Source organism: Somniosus microcephalus, chromosome 8, assembly GCF_052327205.1.
Source record: "Somniosus microcephalus isolate GS21.2 chromosome 8, FLI_Smic_1.0, whole genome shotgun sequence".
Lineage (NCBI taxonomy): Eukaryota > Metazoa > Chordata > Chondrichthyes > Squaliformes > Somniosidae > Somniosus > Somniosus microcephalus.
Genome location: NC_140994.1, coordinates 59,817,977 through 59,832,879, shown reverse-complemented (window position 1 = coordinate 59,832,879; position 14,903 = coordinate 59,817,977). Strand labels below are relative to the sequence as shown.

At 47.9% G+C, this 14,903-nt stretch overlaps 1 protein-coding gene across 4 annotated transcripts in view; it reads right to left on the bottom strand.

Annotated features, from left to right (window-relative positions):
- Positions 1–14,421, bottom strand: part of LOC147113545 (RNA/RNP complex-1-interacting phosphatase-like) — a 75,277-nt gene extending 60,856 nt beyond the window's left edge. For 2 of the 4 annotated variants that reach the window (XM_085994766.1, XM_085994768.1), the window contains exon 1: positions 14,030–14,421. Coding sequence is in view for 1 of the 4 variants with exons in the window: in XM_085994767.1 (XP_085850893.1) it covers positions 14,030–14,061 (32 nt within the window). In the remaining 3 variants the exon portion in view is untranslated. The remainder of the gene's footprint in view (positions 1–14,029) is intronic. The other 2 variants (XM_085994765.1, XM_085994767.1) reach the window with 2 other exon arrangements.
- Positions 14,422–14,903: the final 482 nt, after the last annotated feature.

The following is a 14,903-nucleotide window of genomic DNA, read 5'->3' as shown; positions in this document are numbered from 1 at the left end:
ATCATCACCCCTCTCCTCAAAAAAAAAAACCCTGGATCCCTCCGTCCTTGCAAACTACCGCCCCATCTCCTACCACTCTTTCCTCTCCAAAGTCCTTGAACGTGTTGTCGCCTCCCAAATCCATGCCCATCTTTCTCGCAATTCCATGTTTGAATCCCTCCAATCAAGTTTCCGCCTTTGCCACGGTACTGAAACGGCTCTCATCAAAGTCACAAATGACATCCTTTGTGACTGACAAAGGTAAACTATCCCTCCTCGTCCTTCTTGACTTGTCTGTAGCCTTTGACACGATTGACCACGCCATCCTTCTCCAACGCCTCTCCACCGTCATCCAGCTGGGTGGGACTGCACTCGCTTGGTTCTATGCTTAGCTATCTAATCATAGGCAGATAATCACCTGCAATGGCTTCTCTTCCCGCTCCCGCATAGTTACCTCTGGTGTCCCCCAAGGATCTATCCTTGGCACCCTCCTATTTCTCATCTACATGTTGCCCCTTGGCGACATCATCCGAAAACACAGCGTCAGTTTCCACATGTACGGTGACGACACCCAGCTGTACTCTCGACCCCTCCACGGTCTCTAAATTGTCAGACTGCTTGTCCGACATACAGTTCTGGATGAGCAAACATTTTCTCCAATTAAATATTAGGAAGACCGAAGCCATTGTTTTCGGGCCCCGCCACAAACTCTGTTCCCTAGCCACTGACTCCATCCCTCTCCCTAACATCTGTCTGAGGCTGAACCACACGGTTTGCAACCTTGGTGTTATATTTGACCCTGAAATGAGCTTCCGACCACATATCCGCAGCATAACAAAGACCACCTACTTCCACCTCCGTAACACCGCCCGTCTCCGCCATTGCCTCAGCTCATCCGCTGCTGAAACCTTCATCCATGCCTTTGTTACCTCTAGACTTGACTATTCCAAAGCACTCCTGGCTGGCCTCCCATACTCCACCCTACGTAAGGCTGTCCATGTCCTAACTTACACCAAGTCCTGTTCGCCCATCTTCCATGTGCTCGCTGACCTACACTGGCTCCTGGTTAAGCAGCGCCTCTATTTCATAATTCTCGTCCTGGTTTTCGAATCCCTCTATGGCCTCGCACCCTTCCTTTCTCTGCCCTAATGTATCCTTATGTGGCTCGGTGTCAATATTAGTTGCATCATACAATACTCCTGTGCAGCGCCCTGGGGCGGATGATGATGATGATATGGATATGATGATGATGAGGAGACGATGACGACAGTGATCTGTCCACCAGGAGCCCAAAACAGTAAAACCCAGGGCTTGGAATCAGAATGGAGATGACGATAGGTAGGAACAGAGCCCCAGACCACAAAGTAAAATGGCAGCCAATGTCAAATTAACTTAATTTTACATTTGACCAATTGGTCACACACAGCCTTTTCTAACTAGCAACAATCAGAAGCTGGATATAGTCAGCTCTCCTAGAAGAGATGGAGATAAAGATGAGACAGGCTGCAAACAAGTTTTTAAAATTGGAAACAGATTGGTTTGATATTTCTGGCAACACCTCAAATGCTTTATTTACTCCCAAAAGAAAAAGATAACATTAAAAACTGATAGAGAGTTGAATAAATAAAAGTAAATGCAGCATGCAAACTAAACAGAACAGAACTTCATGCTAGCATAGTTAAAAATGTGTTTTGTATTATTTCAATGGACATACTGATTTGTCCTCAGAGCTTCAATCAGAAGGAAGTGGAATAAAATGCATCTTTGGTATAGACAAGAAGCTAGTTACTAGGATATACAAGATAAACTGAGGCATCGGAAGCAGCATTATTTTAACTAGCAATTTGTAATGAAAATACAAAATATCATGAGCTGATGCAGCTTTAAAACATCAACATGTACATACCAAGTATTCATTTGCAAGTCTCAGTAAAATGTGTTCAGATTAAGGGCCTATTTTTTCACACTTCTCCCAGAGAAGTGCTGCATGTCATTTTAAAGAACATTCATTGTAAATACAGCTTTTAAGTCCCTCCCCAAAACTCATGTGCATCACATACACAGCCTACTGTACTCTTGTGGAAATATCAATAGCCCTTAACCAGGAAGCAAAAATATAGCATCTAAGGTTGCCAACTTTTGCCAAGTCAAATATGGAACAGTGGCAAAGCAAGATGGAAGTGAAGCCCAAGTTATAAGACTTGCTTTTTGCAATGAACATTGATCAAGATTCTTAATATTCTCAATAATTGATGCTCTGCATTGTGTGACAAAGTAGTAAATGGAGGGGGGCGAGAAGCCGGTTTAAAATAAAAATACTTCTGATGTCTCGTAGAATCATACAGCACAGGAGGCCATTGTGCCTGTGCCGGCTCTTTGAAAAGGGCTATCCAATTAGTCCTACTCCCCTGCTCTTTTCCCATGGCCCTGAATTTTTTTCCAATTCAAGTATTTATCCAATTCAGTTTTGAAAGTTATTATTGAATCCGTTTCCCCCACCCTGTTCGGCAGTGCATTCCAGATCATAACAACTTGTTGCGTAAATTATTTTTCCTCATGTTGTCACTGGTTCTTTTGCCAATTACAGGAAACTCTCGTTTAAACGGCACCTAAATATCCAGAATTCTCTAATAACTGGCAAAATTCATACTCTGAAAACAACACCTCAATAACCGGAAATGTTGCAGAGTCCGAGTCAGAGTCTCCTGCGGTGGCCGAGTTAGTCAGTGGGGGTAGTTCTCCAAACTGCCACTACTCGGCTTCTTGGCGCTGTCGGCAGTCTCTTCCGATCCACCATCCATTTAACACAACATTCTGTAGGTGAGTACCCAATTATACTGCACATTTCTTGATTTTTTAAATTTTGTTTGTTAAAAATAGCCTCGGTAGATATACCTCTCCGTTATCCGGAATTTTTAATCAACCGGCACCATCCTGGTTCTGTCGGTGCCAGATACGAAAGAGTTTCCTGTACCTTAAATCTGTATCCTCTGGTTACCAAACCATCTGCCACTGGAAACAGTTTCTCTTTATTTACTCTATCAAAACCCTTCATAATTTTGAACACCTCTATCAAATCTCCTCTTAACCTTCTCTGCTCTAAGGAGAACAATCCCAGTTTCTCCACATAACTGAAGTCTTTCATCCCTGGTACCATTCTAGTAAATCACTTCTGCACACTCTCCAAGGCCTTTACATCCTTCCAGCTGGAGCCTAACCAGTGTTTTATAAAAGGTTCAGCATAATTTCCTTGCTTTGTTCTCTATGCCTCTAAAAAGCCAAGGATCCCGTATACCATTTTAACAGCTTTCTCAACTTGTCCCGCCACCTTCAAAAGATTTGTATACATACACCCCCCAGGTTTCTTGTGTTCCTGTACCCCCTTTAAAATTGTACCATTTAGTTTATATTGCCTCTCCTCATCCTTCCTACTGAAGCAAGCCCAGGACCCAGTGGTCAATTAGACACGCTTAAAATAAGTGAGGTTTATTTACCCACGGCAGTTGTGTCAATAATGCAGTGATGAACAAGACAGTAACAGTGATTACTTTCCACTCTACACATTCACACTCCCAGCTCCTTCCTTTCCTCAATTGAACTATTTACCTGCCTTTTATCCTTCCCGGTTGGGAGTCATTCCTGATTCAAGGCAATTAAGGTCAAAACTTCTTAAAGCTATACCATCCTGCCTTGGTCAATCTGACATTTTATACAACATCTTAAAGCTGTAGCCCTATTGCAAATACGGAGCTCTCAAAAACCTATGGCTCAGTGTTACATATCATTCCCCACCCCCCAGCACAGAGCCAGGGGGTCGAGCAATTTCTGTCTTAAGGCACAACATTAGGGAGCGGGCATCCACATTCTGATGAGCCAACCCGGCTCTATGCGCAACTGAAAAGGCATATAGTAGGGAGTATAAAAACCAAGTGCATCCTGGGCATTCTTTTCCTTAGTCACCCACATCCATTTAAGGGGGGGGGGGGGGCATGACCAATTACTGGCCAGAAGGTTCTCCCTAGTATAGTATTTTAGTATCTCCACCTCCCACATCACTAAACATTCCTTCTCAACTATAGCATAGTTACATTCTCAAGGTAGCAACTTTTTACTCGGGTACATTACGGGATGCTTGGCAATTGCAAGATGAAGAAGAGTCAGCACTCCTCCTAGCCCAACGTCCAACGCATTTGTCTGGAGGATGAACACCCGGGAGAAATCTGTAATGATCAGTACTGGTCTGAGCTGAAGGCATCCCGGAGGTCCCCAAATGCAGTTTCCCCTCCAGGGGTCCATCGGACCATATTCGGCTCTTGAGATTTGATTAGATCTGTCAAAGGGGCCGCCCTGGTGGCGAAGTCTGGGAAAAATTGTCTACAATAATCAGACACGGTCCAGAAAAAGTCCTGCTTGTTTTTGTGTCACGCGTCCGGGCTATTTCCTAATAGCCTCTACTTTGTCAAGTTGGGACTTAACTAGTCCGCCCCCGACCACATACCTCAAGTAGTGCGCCTCTGACTAACCCAAATGGCAATTCCCTGGGTTGGCTGTCAGACCTGCCTTTCTTAAGCTATTCAGTACTGCTTCTAATTCTTTTTTGATGGGACTCCCAGTAGCCACTGCAGATTACAATATTATAGGTATGCAGGGGCGTACTGAGCATGAGGCCTCACAATCCGATCTATTAGCCGCTGAATGGTGGCAGGAGCCCAGTACAGCCCAAATGACTTCACTCGGTATTGGTATAGACCTCCAGGTGTTACAAAGTCCATTTTTTTCTTTGGTAGAATCCATTAACAATATCTGCCAATACCCTTTCGGAAGGTCCAGGGTGGACAAGGAGTTGGCATTTCCCAGGCGTTTAATTAGCTCGTCCACCCCAGGCAAGGGGCAAGCATCAAACTTATACGTTTTTTAATTTTCTGAAATCATTACAGAATCTCCATGACCCATTGGGTTTTGGCATCATAACTATAGCCTTTGACCATTTCCTGAGACTCTTTATTACCCCTAGCTCTAGCATTGTCCTAATCTCTTGGGAGACCTCCTGTCTCTTCGCCTTGGGGATCCGGTATAGTTTCGCCGAGACCATTATCCCCAGAGGCGTCATGATAATAATGAGTTTTCCCAGGTCGAGGGGTAAAAACACCCCTATTTCTTTCGACTAGTTTTAGCAGGTTTAGTTGCTGCTGTGCTGTTAGTTCTTTAGCTTTGGCCAGGTGAAACTTCCCGGTTTCTCGGGTATTAGTTTCCAAAAGAGGCCCCAGCTCGGACACAAGGGTCTCCTGATCTCCCCATGGTTTTAGCAGATTAATATGATAGATCTGCTCCTTCTGCCTTTCCCAGGCTGACTAACTTTGTAGTTTACAGGGCCTAGTTGTTCCACAATCTCATATGGAACCTGTCATTGAGCTACTATTTGCTCCAGAGATTGGGAATCAGAAGCAAAATTTGGTCACCCTGACAGAACCGCCTCACCCTGGGCCTACTTATTATACTAGACCGGCTGCTTTTCTTGGGCGTTTTCCAGGTGCACCCTTACTATCGGAGTGACGGTCTGTACCCTCCCTCATTTTCAGCATGTCTTCTACCACATTCTATGAAGGGCTATTCTGTTCCTCCCATTCCTCCCTAATACTGTAATATCACAGGATTGTCTCCCATATAGAAGCTCGAAAGGTGAAAACCCCGTGGAGGCCTGTGGAACTTCTCAAAATGCAAACATTAAGTGTGGTAATAAGGTGTCCCAGTTCTTACCATCCCTGTCTACTACTTTCTTTAGCATACTTTTCAAAGTTTTATTAAATTGCTCTACCAATCCGTAGATATACAGAGGTTCGTAAAGCCTTAATCTTTAACAATGTACTGTATATAGGTCTCCCATTAGTTTGGATATAAATGGAGTCCCCTGAGCTGTCAGAATCTCTTTTGGAATTCCTACCCTGTAAAATACCCTTACCAATTCATGGGCAATTTTTGTTGATGCCTTGGTCCATTAGGGAATAGCCTCTGGATACCTGGTCGCATAATCAACTATTACTATAAAATATACTGGTATCCATTGGCAGACCTTTCCAAAGGCCTCACCAAATTCATAGCAATTCTTTTGATGGGTACATAGATTATGGGTAGGGGACCAAGAGTATGGAAGCAAGGTTTAGATCTTGCCAACTGACATTCTGGACAGGAATTATAATACAATTGAACTTCTTTATACATCCATGGCAAAAAAAAAGTTGTAAGATTTTCTCTTGGGTTTTTTCTACCCAGACATGTCCACTTAACAAGTGTTTATGGGCCAGATCCAATACTAGCTGTCAAAAGGGTTTTGGAACCAATAGTTGTTCTACCTCTACCCTGTGCTCACTGGTCTCCTTGTACAACAAATCATTCTCAATTATATACTAAGGCACAGCCCTTTTTAAATTTACCTTCTACTGGGTGTCCATAACCAATATCACTTCGGTTTTCAGGTCATTAGCCTGTTCCCATTTGAAATCTGTCACACTCATGGGGAACTCCTCTAAGGAGACTTCCCTTCTCCCAAGAAGGTACTCTTAGGAATCTTCTCCCTCTACATCTGAGATGTTCTACTAGTGGAAGGGGCTTCAAGTTGATCTACTAAAATAGTAGGGATCTATTCTCTAGTTCCTCAAACCTTATCTCACCTCTGCTTTCCTTTAGATTTTCATTTCTGCCCAATTCCCTGAAATATGCTGGGGTCCTCAAAAGGGAAAATGTTGAGCGAACTCCTAGCGTCCATGGCATGCGACCAGTGTTTAAATGGCACTGCATGGTCGGCATATTCTGAACCTCGATTTTAATGAGGGCTTCAAATTCCAGAAGATCCCATTTCAGGATCACTGGTTGAGGGAGGTCTTGGGGCTGGGACTACTTCTGTGGTAATCACTTGACTTTTCCCATCATATTCTAAAGTCATCATACTAGTGGGGTAATACCAGACACCCCATGCACACACTGTACATCTGTTTTGAACCCATGAAGTAACTGGGAAGGTCAGACCAAACTGGCAGCTACCAAGGTCACGGCGCTACCGGAATCATTCAGCGCATTGACTCTTTTACCGTTTAACTTTATGGGCTTTTGATGAGCTATCAATTACTCATAAAAGACTGAGAGTTAAGAGAGTAACTAAAGGCTTTTATTAACAAAAGAATGAAGGTCTGCCTCGAGTGGTCGACCGGTCCAGAATACAAAGGGGCTGGGGAGCAGTCACCTTTATACTAGGACTTGTGGGAGGAGTCAGCCGAGGCATGTCCACAGTGGAATACAAACAGTGGTTTACCACATTCACCCCTTGTTTAAAATTGAGTCCGGCGGGGTGAAGTGTATTAAAAGTTAGTGTATTGGAGTCTCTCCGGAGGTCTTGTCTGCCGCTGTGATCGGCGTGGCGACGGCAGGGGTAGTGGAGCTTCCGGCGTCGAGTCCCGCGTAGGCTGTGGCACAGGCGTGTCGTCCTCGTAGATGTCGAGCGGGTCGCTAGGCCCAGGCCTGCCGTCTGCCGGGGCTGGATATCGGATCGTGGGGGGGGCGGGGTGGTAGTGAGTAGTGGGTTACTGCGGCCCCCGAGGGTGCAAGGTCTCTTATGGAGACTGTGTCCTCCCGCCCGTCCGGGTATGCAATGTAAGCATACTGGGGGTTGGCATGGAGGAGGTCGACCCTCTCGACCAGGGGGTCCGTTTTATGGGTCCTCACGTGCCTTCTCAGTAGGACCGGCCCTGGGGACGTCAGCCATGGCGGTAGCGATGTCCCCGATGTGGACTTCCTTGGGAAGACAAACATTTTCTCATGAGGGGTGGCGTTAGTGGCAGTGCAGAGCAGTGACCGAATAGAGTGGAGCGCATCGGGGAGCACATCCTGCCAGCGGGAGGTTGGAAGGCCCCTAGACTTTAAGGCTAGCAGGGCGGCCTTCCAAACTGTCGCATTTTCTCTTTCCACCTGTCCATTCCCCCGGGGGTTGTAACTGGTGGTCCTGCTTGTGGCAATACTCCTAGTTAGCAGGTACTGACGGAGTTCGTCACTCATAAACGATGAGCCCCGGTCGCTATGGATATAGCTGGGGAAACCGAACAGGGTGAAGAGGTCATTCAGACATTTAATGACCGTGGCACTGGTCATGTCCGGGCAGGGGATGGCGAACGGGAAACGGGAGTACTCATCAATAATATTGAGGAAGTACACATTGCGGTCGGAGGAGGGGAGAGGCCCTTTAAAATCAACGCTCAGGCGCTCAAAGGGGCGAGTGGCTTTTATCAGGTGGGCCCTGTCTGGTCTATAAAAGTGCGGTTTGCACTCAGCGCAGACTTGGCAGTTCCTGGTCATGGTCCTGACCTCCTCAATAGAGTAAGGCAGGTTGCGGGCCTTGATGAAGTGGAAGAACCTGGTGACCCCCGGGTGGCAGAGGTCATTGTGGAGGGCCCGCAGTCTATCGATCTGCGCGCTGGCGCAGGTGCCACGCGATAGCGCATCCGGGGGTTCATTGAGCTTCCCGGGCCGGTACAAGATCTCGTAATTGTAGGTGGAAAGTTCGATTCTCCACCTCAAGATCTTGTCATTTTTGATTTTGCCCCTCTGCTTGTTGTTAAACATGAAAGCAACTGAACGCTGGTCAGTGAGCAGGGTAAATCGTTTTCCGGCCAGGTAGTGCCTCCAATGACGCACAGCCTCCACAATCGCCTGGGCCTCCTTCTCAACAGCGGAGTGTCTGGTCTCCGGGCCTTGGAGGGTTCGTGAAAAGAAGGCCACGGGTCTCCCCGCCTGATTGAGGGTAGCGGCCAGGGCAAAGTCGGACGCGTCGCTTGCCACCTGGAAGGGGATGGATTCGTCCACTGCGTGCATGGTGGCTTTGGCAATGTCTTCCTTGATACGGTGGAAGGCTAAGCGGGCCTCTGCCGTCAAGGGAAAAGAGGTGGACTTGATCAGCGGATGGGCCTTGTCCGCATAGTAGGGGACCCACTGGGCATAATAGGAGAAAAACCCTAGGCACCTCTTCAGGGCCTTGAGGCAGTGGGGCAGTGGGAGTTCCATAAGGGGACGCATCCGGTCGGGGCCGATGACTCCGTGTTCCACAACACAGCCAAGGATGGCGAGGCGGTTTGTGCGGAATATGCACTTCTCCTTGTTATATGTCAGGTTCAGGAGTTGGGCGGTGCGGAGGAATTTTTCGAGGTTTGCGTCATGGTCCTACAAGTCACGGCCGCAGATGGTCACATTGTCCAGATATGGGAAAGTGGCCTGCAACGCATTTTGATCTACCATCCGGTCCATCTCCCTTTGGAAGACGGAGACCCCGTTGGTGACGCCAAAGGGAACCCTAAGGAAGTGATAGAGGCAGCCGTTTGCCTCAAAGGCAATATACTGGCGGTCCTCAGGGCGGATAGGGAGCTGGTGGTACGCTGATTTCAGGTCAATGGTCGAGAAGACGCGGTACTGCGCGATCTGGTTGACCATATCAGCTATGCGGGGGAGTGGGTAGGCGTCCAGCAGGGTGTAGCGATTTATTGTCTGGCTGTAGTCGATGACCAGGCGCTGCTTCTCGCCGGTCTTAACGACCACAACCTGGGCTCGCCAGGGGCTGGTGCTGCCCTCAATAATCCCTTCCTTCAGGAGCCGCTCCACTTCGGTTTTAATGAAAACCCTGTCCCCGGCACTGTATCGCCTGCTCTTTGTGGCGATGGGCTTACAGTCGGGGGGTGAGGTTAGCAAACAGTGGGGGGGGGTGACTCTGAGTGTGGAGAGGTTGCACCTGGTGCGCGGCGGGCAATTTGGGAGCTGCTGGCTGCGGACTGTGAGTGGGGGTAGGGGTCCACCGTACGCCATCGTAACACTTTTAAGGTGGCACTGAAAATCTAACCCCAGCAAGACGGCAGCGCAGAGGTCGGGCAGGACCAGAAGTTTAAAATGATCGTACACGGTCCCGTCTACTACGAGTGTCACTACGCAGTAGCCGCCGATGTCTGCCGACTGGGACTCGGAGGCCATAGAAATCCGCTGGTGCGCAGGCAGGACTGGGAGAGAGCAACGCCGCACCGTGTCGGGGTGGATGAAGCTCTCCGTGCTCCCAGAGTCAAAAAGGCAGATTGTATCGTGGCCATTTACCTTAATGTCCATTGTGGAACTGGCCAGCTGGTGCGGTCTCGCTTGGTCCAGTGTAACGGATGCCAGCGTAGGGGTCGGTGTGTCGCTGCGGGTATCAGATGAGGCGGTGTTGGGGGCCTGCTGCGTTCCGGCTGTCGTCCAAGATGGCGGCGTCCATGATCCCCATGTGGCTGGAGGCGTCCAAAATGGCTGCTGTACCGGTGGTTCGCACATGGCCGGGGAGGCCCAAGATGGCGGCCCGCATGGCCCACACGCGGCGCTGCTGGGGTTCAGGGTGGCTTTGGCCCTGCAGACGTTAGCGTAGTGTCCCTTCTTCCCGCAGCCCGAGCAGATCGCGTTTTTCGCCGGGCAGCGCGCTCTGGGGTGTTTTGCCTGGCCACAGAAGTAGCATTTCTGTCCTTGGGGCACTGCTGTCTGGCCTTGGGACACTGCTGCGGTAGTTGGGCCGTTGCTGGGGTGTGGCTGGGGTGGCACGGCGCTATGAAGCGGTCCTACCGTGTCCCAGGCTGTCATTCCCCGCGGCGTCCACGGTGCAGAGGAGTAGGCATCCATGCCCCGGTAGGCTGCATCCAATGATAGTGCGAGTTCAGAGGCCTTGTTGAGGTCGAGGTCACTCTGCTCCAACAGTCGCTGTCGGGTGTAATTGGATCTGTGGCCCGCTACAAAAGCGTCCCGGATAAGTTCCTCTGTGTACACGACAGCCTTTACATCCTTACAACCACAGGCCCGGCCAAGCACAGACAGTGCCTGAAGGTATTCCACGGTCGATTCCCCAGATTGTTGTTTACGACACCCCAGAAGGTGCCTGGCGTACACTTCGTTCACTGGGCGCGTGTACTGGTCCTTGAGGAGCTTGATAGCGTCCGCGTACGAGGTCGCGTCTTGGATGACCGAGTACACTCGGTGGTTCACTTTGGAGGTCAGGACATCCAGTTTGTCCTCGTCCGATTTGATTGCTGCGGAGGAGGTCAGGAATTTTTCGAAACACTTAAGCCAGTGAGTAAACTTGGTGGATGAGTCCGCCTCCCGATGATCTAAGTCCAGGCATGCTGGTGTGAGGGTCTTCTCCATTATAAAAATTTTGTTAATAAAATTGATGCGCTATCAATTACTCATAAAAGACTGAGAGTTAAGAGAGTAACTAAAGGCTTTTATTAACAAAAAGAATGAAGGTCTGCCTCGAGTGGTCGACCGGTCCAGAATACAAAGGGGCTGGGGAGCAGTCACCTTTATACTAGGACTTGTGGGAGGAGTCAGCCGAGGTATGTCCAGGCATGTACACAGTGGAATACAAACAGTGGTTTACCACAGCTTTAAAAAACAATGGGTAGCCTCCACGTGGCTCACGGTTTGCACTATGCCAATCAAATAATCCTCCCAGAAGCTGGGCTCTGGTTTCCCAGACAACAGTCCATAGGGTCCCCAATGGTTAGGACATCGTCTTGCAATATGCCCTAACCCATCACAATGATAACACCTTAACAGCTTATCACATTTAACATTTTAACTTTGTTGTTATCAAAGAAGTTACAATGTCCCTTCATAGCTTCTTGCTGCAATTCAGCACCTGCCGTCTCCCATAGTTTTACCAGGATCTTTTTTTTGGGCTAGGAGGGTGCCATAGGGTCCTGGAGGGGGTGTCTCCTTGATGGTAAGCCAGCTCCTCCACCACCAGATGTCATTCTACTATGGCCACCAACTCCTGGACGTCTGCCAGCTCTCCTTTTCCAACCCATCTCATGAAGTTTGGGGTTAGAGCTGGAATGAACCAGTCCATCACAACCAGCTCCATGATCTTCACCAGGTTATTTGTCTTGGACTGCAGCCATCGCCAGGCCAAGTGTATCAGGTCGTACATCTGTGATCTTGGAGATTTCCACACCTCTTAGGCCTAGGCTTAAAACCGTTGAGCTCTCACCATGGGGGTTATTTCAGTACGGACCAGGATTTCCTCCTTCAGCGTCTGGTAAGCAGCTGCATCGGTTGGTTCCAAGTCAAAGTATGCCTTTTAGGTGTCTCTTACCAAAACAGAAGCCACAATCCCTGCCCACTGTTCTTTGGGCCACTTTTCTCACTCTGCACATCATTCGAAGATCAGAAGGTATGCCGCCACAGCATCGCCCAGAGTCACCTTTAATAATACCAAGCTAGGCCAGATAGGCTGTGGGTCCGTCGCCTTGGATCCTCCAGGCACCCGTCTCTGCATCAAATTCTGATCTCGGCCTCAGTTCTTTCTTCTTTCGCCATCATGATCCGATACTTTGGAGTTCCAGAATTTTGTTATTCTGCTGTTGCGTCAATGTGGCCTGCATGAATGCTCTCAGCATTTCCTCCATGATGGTGGGTCTTGGCCTTTCTCAGAGTGCCAAAATCCCACTTCTGACACCATGTAACAAGCTGAAGCAGGCCTTGGACCCAGCGGTTAATTAGGCATGCAGACTAGAACTTAAAACAAATGAGGTTTATTCACCCATGGCAGTTGTGAAAATAAATGCAGCGATGAACAAGACATTAACACGGATTACTTTCCATGCTACAGTCTCACACTCCGCCCTCGCCCATCTCAACTATTTTCCTACCTCTCCAACCTCCTCTCTTCAACTGCATTATTTCCTGCCTTTTATCCTTCCAGGCTGGGAGTCGTTCCTGATTAAAGTCAATTAAGGTGAATGAATTCTTAAAGCTATACCGCCTTACCTTGCTCATTCTGACATTAAATAAAACTTCTTAAAGCTGTATACCTATTACAGATACAGAGCTCTCAGAAGCCTATGGCTCACAGATCATCCTTCTCACTCCGTTACACTACCAAAATGAATCACTTCACACTTCTCTGCCATGTATTTGCCCATTTCACCAGTCTATGTCCTACTGAAGTCTGTTACTATTTTCCTCACTGTTTGCTATATTTCTGCAAACTTTTAAATTCTGCCTGTATTCCCAAGTCCAGGTCATTGATATATATCAAAAGAGAGTAGTGGTCCTAATACTGACCCCTGGGGGCCACCACTGCACATTTCCCTCCAGTCTGAAAAACAACTGTTCACCATTACACTCTGCTTTTTATCCCTTAGGTAATTTTGAATCCGAGCAGCCACCGCCCCTTCAATCCCAGGGCTTCTATTTTGCTATGATGTGATACTTTATCAAATGCCTTTTGAAACTCTATACACATCTTCAACTGCACTACCCTCATTAACTTTCTCTGTTACTTCAAAGTACTCAATCAAGTTAATCAAACACAATTTGCCTTTAACAAATCCATGCTGGCTTTCATTTATTAACCCATATTTTTCCATGTGCTGATTAATTTTGTCTCGGATTAATGTCTCTAAAAGTTTCCCTCCACCCCCAATCGAAGATAGGCCGCTAGTTGCTGGGTTTATCCCTCCCCTTTTTTGAACAGGGGTGCATTGCAACATTTGCAATCCTCCAGTCCTCTGGCACCATTCCCATATTTCAGGAGGATTGGAAGATTGTGACCAGAGCCTCCGCAATTTCCACCCTTACTTCCCTTAGCAAGTTAGGATGCATCCCATCCGGACTATCGTCTATCACGTCATAATTTCCATACAAAAGCCTGACAGGTAACAATCTTAATACCATCCTGGTGTTACTGCCATTCACATATTGCCGTGTCCAATGTTTGTTTCTATAAATCCACTCAGCAAACTGGGATGGGGGGGCTGTCTTTTTTCCCCCTCAGAGTGCACACATTTACAGATTCATATCTTGTGTGGATAGTTTAAAGGATACCTAAAACACCAAACGTCAAAAACTGCAACACAAAAACCGGGAAGTAAATAAATGCATGATATAATCAAACATATAATGCACCCCTTTTGATTCATCTGTGGGCCATGTGATGAGTGCAAGTGAAGGGTTTGATTCGTTCACCAATTGTTCACACCGTCAGTCTCGTCATACTCACACGTCGGGGATCCCGCTCTTCTTCTTCACCATGGCTTAAAGGGACCGATGGAAGTCACTGCAGCAAACGGAGGGGAAACAGTCTGAACTTCGATCCTCCGCCGCCACAGGCCAGGCCTCGATCCCTCAGACAAATAAAACCAGTTGCAGCGACTGCACTCAGCCAACTCAATTCATTCCAAAAAGTATTTTTTTCCCCTGCCCAACGACATGGATTCTTTATAACAACAGAAAATGCTGAAAAAACTCAACAAGCCAGGCAACATCCGTGGAGAGAAATTAGAGTTGACGTTCCGGGTCTAACCCTTTTTCAAAATGGATTCTTTTCCAGTTAAGACATCTGATCCCGTCAGCTGGCGTCGCCTCCCGGGCAGGTGATTCAAGTTGAAGCTCGTCCACTGCGCAGAAACTTCCAGAAGAAAGCTCGACAGCGCATGCGTGAAGGAAGCGGGGCGAGTGCGCGCAACCTCAGCCTCATGTAGGGGGCGCCCGCGCGCAGCCAGGAGCGAGAGCGACTGCGCTACATGAGCTTCATTATCCTGCACTCCAACTTTGAAAGAACAGGAACCCCTTCTTGCACTTATTGTGAGAGTGCTCGCATTTCAGACTGCGGTCGAATATTTTTTTGCAAATTGATAAGCTGTTGAAATTTGTACTGTTTGTACTGCAAACATCCGCAACAAAAGCACAAGTTACTGGAAACACACGGCAGCTCTGGAGAGAACAGACACGTTGGACTTTCGAGTCCATACCCTTCTTCAGAAGTGGAATACGAGAGGTGGACAGGCATTATATAAAGGGAGAAATTATAGATACAGTGAAACCTGGTCCTATGGCCACTCGCAAACGACGGACCGTCGTAAAATAGGGACACT